The 2,989-nt window shown below is 65.3% G+C and overlaps 1 protein-coding gene across 2 annotated transcripts in view; it reads right to left on the minus strand.

Annotated features, from left to right (window-relative positions):
• Positions 1–425: 425 nt before the first annotated feature.
• PBXIP1 (PBX homeobox interacting protein 1) overlaps positions 426–2,989 on the minus strand; it is a 10,888-nt gene continuing 8,324 nt past the window's right edge. For both annotated transcript variants that reach the window (XM_040635729.1, XM_040635728.1), the window contains one exon: positions 426–1,204. In XM_040635729.1, the coding sequence (XP_040491663.1) occupies positions 1,159–1,204 (46 nt within the window). In that variant the 3' untranslated portion in view covers positions 426–1,158. The remainder of the gene's footprint in view (positions 1,205–2,989) is intronic.

The following is a 2,989-nucleotide window of genomic DNA, read 5'->3' on the forward strand; positions in this document are numbered from 1 at the left end:
AAGCACCTGCCATCCCCCCCAGCCCCCCCCCCCCCTGGAACCCGCAGGCCCTCTCCCCTGCCCGAAGTCACACCGCATCATGTGGCTCCGGTGCCGGCGGTTTCCCAGCCCGGGCAGCCTCGGCAGGCCACCCGGGGAGACAGACACACGCCCGGGGGACGTCCAGGGCAATCAAGGGGGCTCGTCGGGAACGACTTCCTAAGGAGGAGCCCAACGGGGTCTGGGATCTGGGAGCGCGCAGGCCGGGCGGGGCAGGGTCCGCAGTTAGGGCACTAAGTGGTGGGGGAGGCGAGGTCTACAGCAAACGTGGAGGCACGGCGCCACCTAGTGGCTCCCGGCGCACCCAACCCAGAAGCCTGGGGGGGCCGCCTCCCTCCTCCACACCCTAGACTGACAGCTTTTGAGTGCCAAACACTGAACAGGCATTGTGCTTACATTGCTTTATTTAATCTCTCCCCAGCCATCCAATCCGCTATTTTGAGGATCAGAAACCCAAGGCTCCCGGGGAAGAATGTACCCAGACCACACCCCAAAGCCCATGCTCACTTTCTCCATCTCCCAGAGCGGCCCCAAGGTGGGTGCAAGCAGAGTGGGGAGTGCCAGTCCCAAGGGCCCATCGTGGCTGGGAGGGTGGCGTGGTGGACAAGGTGGGTGTGGGGGCCCCTGTGCTCCAATACCACCCCGGTGACAGAGCCCCCACCCCACCCCACAGCTCCAACAGCATTGAACTGGGGTCTGAGACTACAGTTCACACGGGAGGTGCAGCCACGTGAGAAGCAAGGAGTAAAAAGGGGGCTTCACCCCCCTCCACAGGGGACGGCTGCTTCCACATCTAACAAAACCCCAGGGAAAGTCCCCGTGCTGGGCCTCCAGCTAGCAACCCCAGTCCCACCCCAAGCGCACAGGTCCGTGTGTGGAGCCAAGGGCCCACCGTGGGGGGCACGCACACACGGGAAGATGAGAGCTGTGGCTGCAGAATGAGAATTCCGGCCCCCCCCCCCCCCCAGTCACAGCCCGCAGTTGCACATATTTGCAGAGACAGAAGGCAGGAAGATCGCTAAGGCCTTTTCCCAGCAGCCGTGGCATCAGTGATTCCGCTCCCCTTGGGCCAGAGGAGACGAAGACTCCATGGTCCCCGGGGCCAGGGGACACCAGGCCTCAGCCCCTCCCCGGGTTCCGCAAGTGTCTGTCCTTCTTCCCTGACCTGTGGGGGACACAGGGTGGGGGCAGGAAGAGGTCTTCAGAGGACGATGCTGTGCAATGAGAAGGGACCAGACCACTACCCCAGGATGAAGTCCCCAGTCAGGGTGGCAGGAAGGCGAAGGAACCCTCTTACCCCCCGGACGCTGCAGGTCTGAGTGGGACAGAACAACTTGGGAGGAAAAATCCCCCCTGGCCCAGGAGGGGCCGCCCAGACTAACATGGGGTGAACACGGGCAGCTCCCCGACCTCCCAGAAGACAGGCAAGTCTCCAGATGCTGCTCCAAGGGGAGCCAGCTGGGTGTTGAAACTGGCTGAAACAGACCCCTCCTCAGGGCCCCTGCTCCTTCGGTCACCCCCCCTCCACCCCCGGGCCCAGCCGCCCACCTCTTCTTCAGTGCTTTGTCTCCAAAAAAGTGGCTAAAGATGAAACTCTCAAAATCATCCACCTCGTCATCATCACCAGTCTGTCTCACAGCCACCTCCTCCAGGCTGTCCTCCAAGGCATCCACAAAGTCCCGGAAGCGCAGGCGGTCGTGGCGGAAGATGCCGTCCTCGCCGAAGTAAGCAGGCGAGAGGGGCAGCTCCTTGGTCAGCTGCCCGGCCCAGGGCAGCCGCGCCAAGTAAGTCGTCAGCAGAGAGGCCAGCTCCTGATGCCGCACCGGGACCAGCTCCACACCAAAGGCCAGACCCTCCTGCCGGGCACACTCGTGCACGCCTGAGCAGCCCTGGGGCGCCCGGTACTTGTGCCTCGACAGCCCTGCCCACAGTGGCAGGGGCTCATGCCCGTCTTTAGCCCCCTCTTTCCACTGAGGGTGCTTCTGCCTGTCCGCGGAGGAGCGCGGGCTCCCACTCTTCCTAGGGGGCTCCTTGGGGCCCTGTCGCTTGCCATCCTTCTTGCTGCCCCGCTCCCCCTCCCGTGGCTTACCCTCCTCCTTCCCCCTCCCGGCCAGCTCCCTGTCCTCCTCACCCTGCCAGCTCTTCTTTCTTTCCCTGCCAGACCCCTCCTTCTTGTGCTTCCAGGGCTCAGCGCTGTGGTCCCCCGGCCCATCCCGCCACTTCTCCTTTCCACTCCCTTCCCTGGAACTCTGGAAGCGGGCCTCTGAGGCATTGGCACGGACCCCAGGGTGCTGGCCCCATTTCTCCAGGCCCTGTAGCTTCTGGGCCAGTCTGTGGCCCAGCTCGGTCAGGCCAGCACGCGCTGGGTCCCCTCGGCCCGCGCCCCTCAAGCTCTGCTCCAGGTCCTGCTGCACAGACCCCAGCAGCTGTCGCTGCCTCTCCAGCTCTTGCCTCAAGGCCCGGGCCTCAGCCTCTAGCCGTTCCTTCTGCTCCAGGAAGCCAGGCCCTGGCTCCTGCTCCCTGGGGCCTCGCTCCTCGGCAACCCTGCCACCCTGAGGGCCCATGCCCCAGCCGGAGCACACCCCGTCAGGGCCCCGGACGCAGTCCGCCTCCAGCCCCTGCAGCCGGGCCCGCAGCTGCTGTAGCTCTGACTGCAGGGCGCGCTGGGAGGACTCGCCCCGCCGCAGGGCCCCGCGCAGCCGGGCGTTCTCCTCTGCCAGCTCTTGGGGCTGCTGCATCAGGCTCTGAAGCTCCTCCTTCTGGGCCTGGGGTGGAAGGGGCCACAGGAGGTCCTGTCAGGGCCGGCCCAGGGCCTCCTACCCCCTCCCGGGGCCTGGCCACTCAGAGAGTTTGGTTCTTCTCCTCCTTGCCCCCCACAACCTGCCCCAGAGCCTGGGACCCCCAAATTCCCTCACAGACCTCGGCTCCCGTGTCCTACAAGCACACACTT

Source organism: Ursus maritimus, unplaced genomic scaffold (assembly GCF_017311325.1).
Source record: "Ursus maritimus isolate PB19 unplaced genomic scaffold, ASM1731132v1 scaffold_2, whole genome shotgun sequence".
NCBI lineage: Eukaryota > Metazoa > Chordata > Mammalia > Carnivora > Ursidae > Ursus > Ursus maritimus.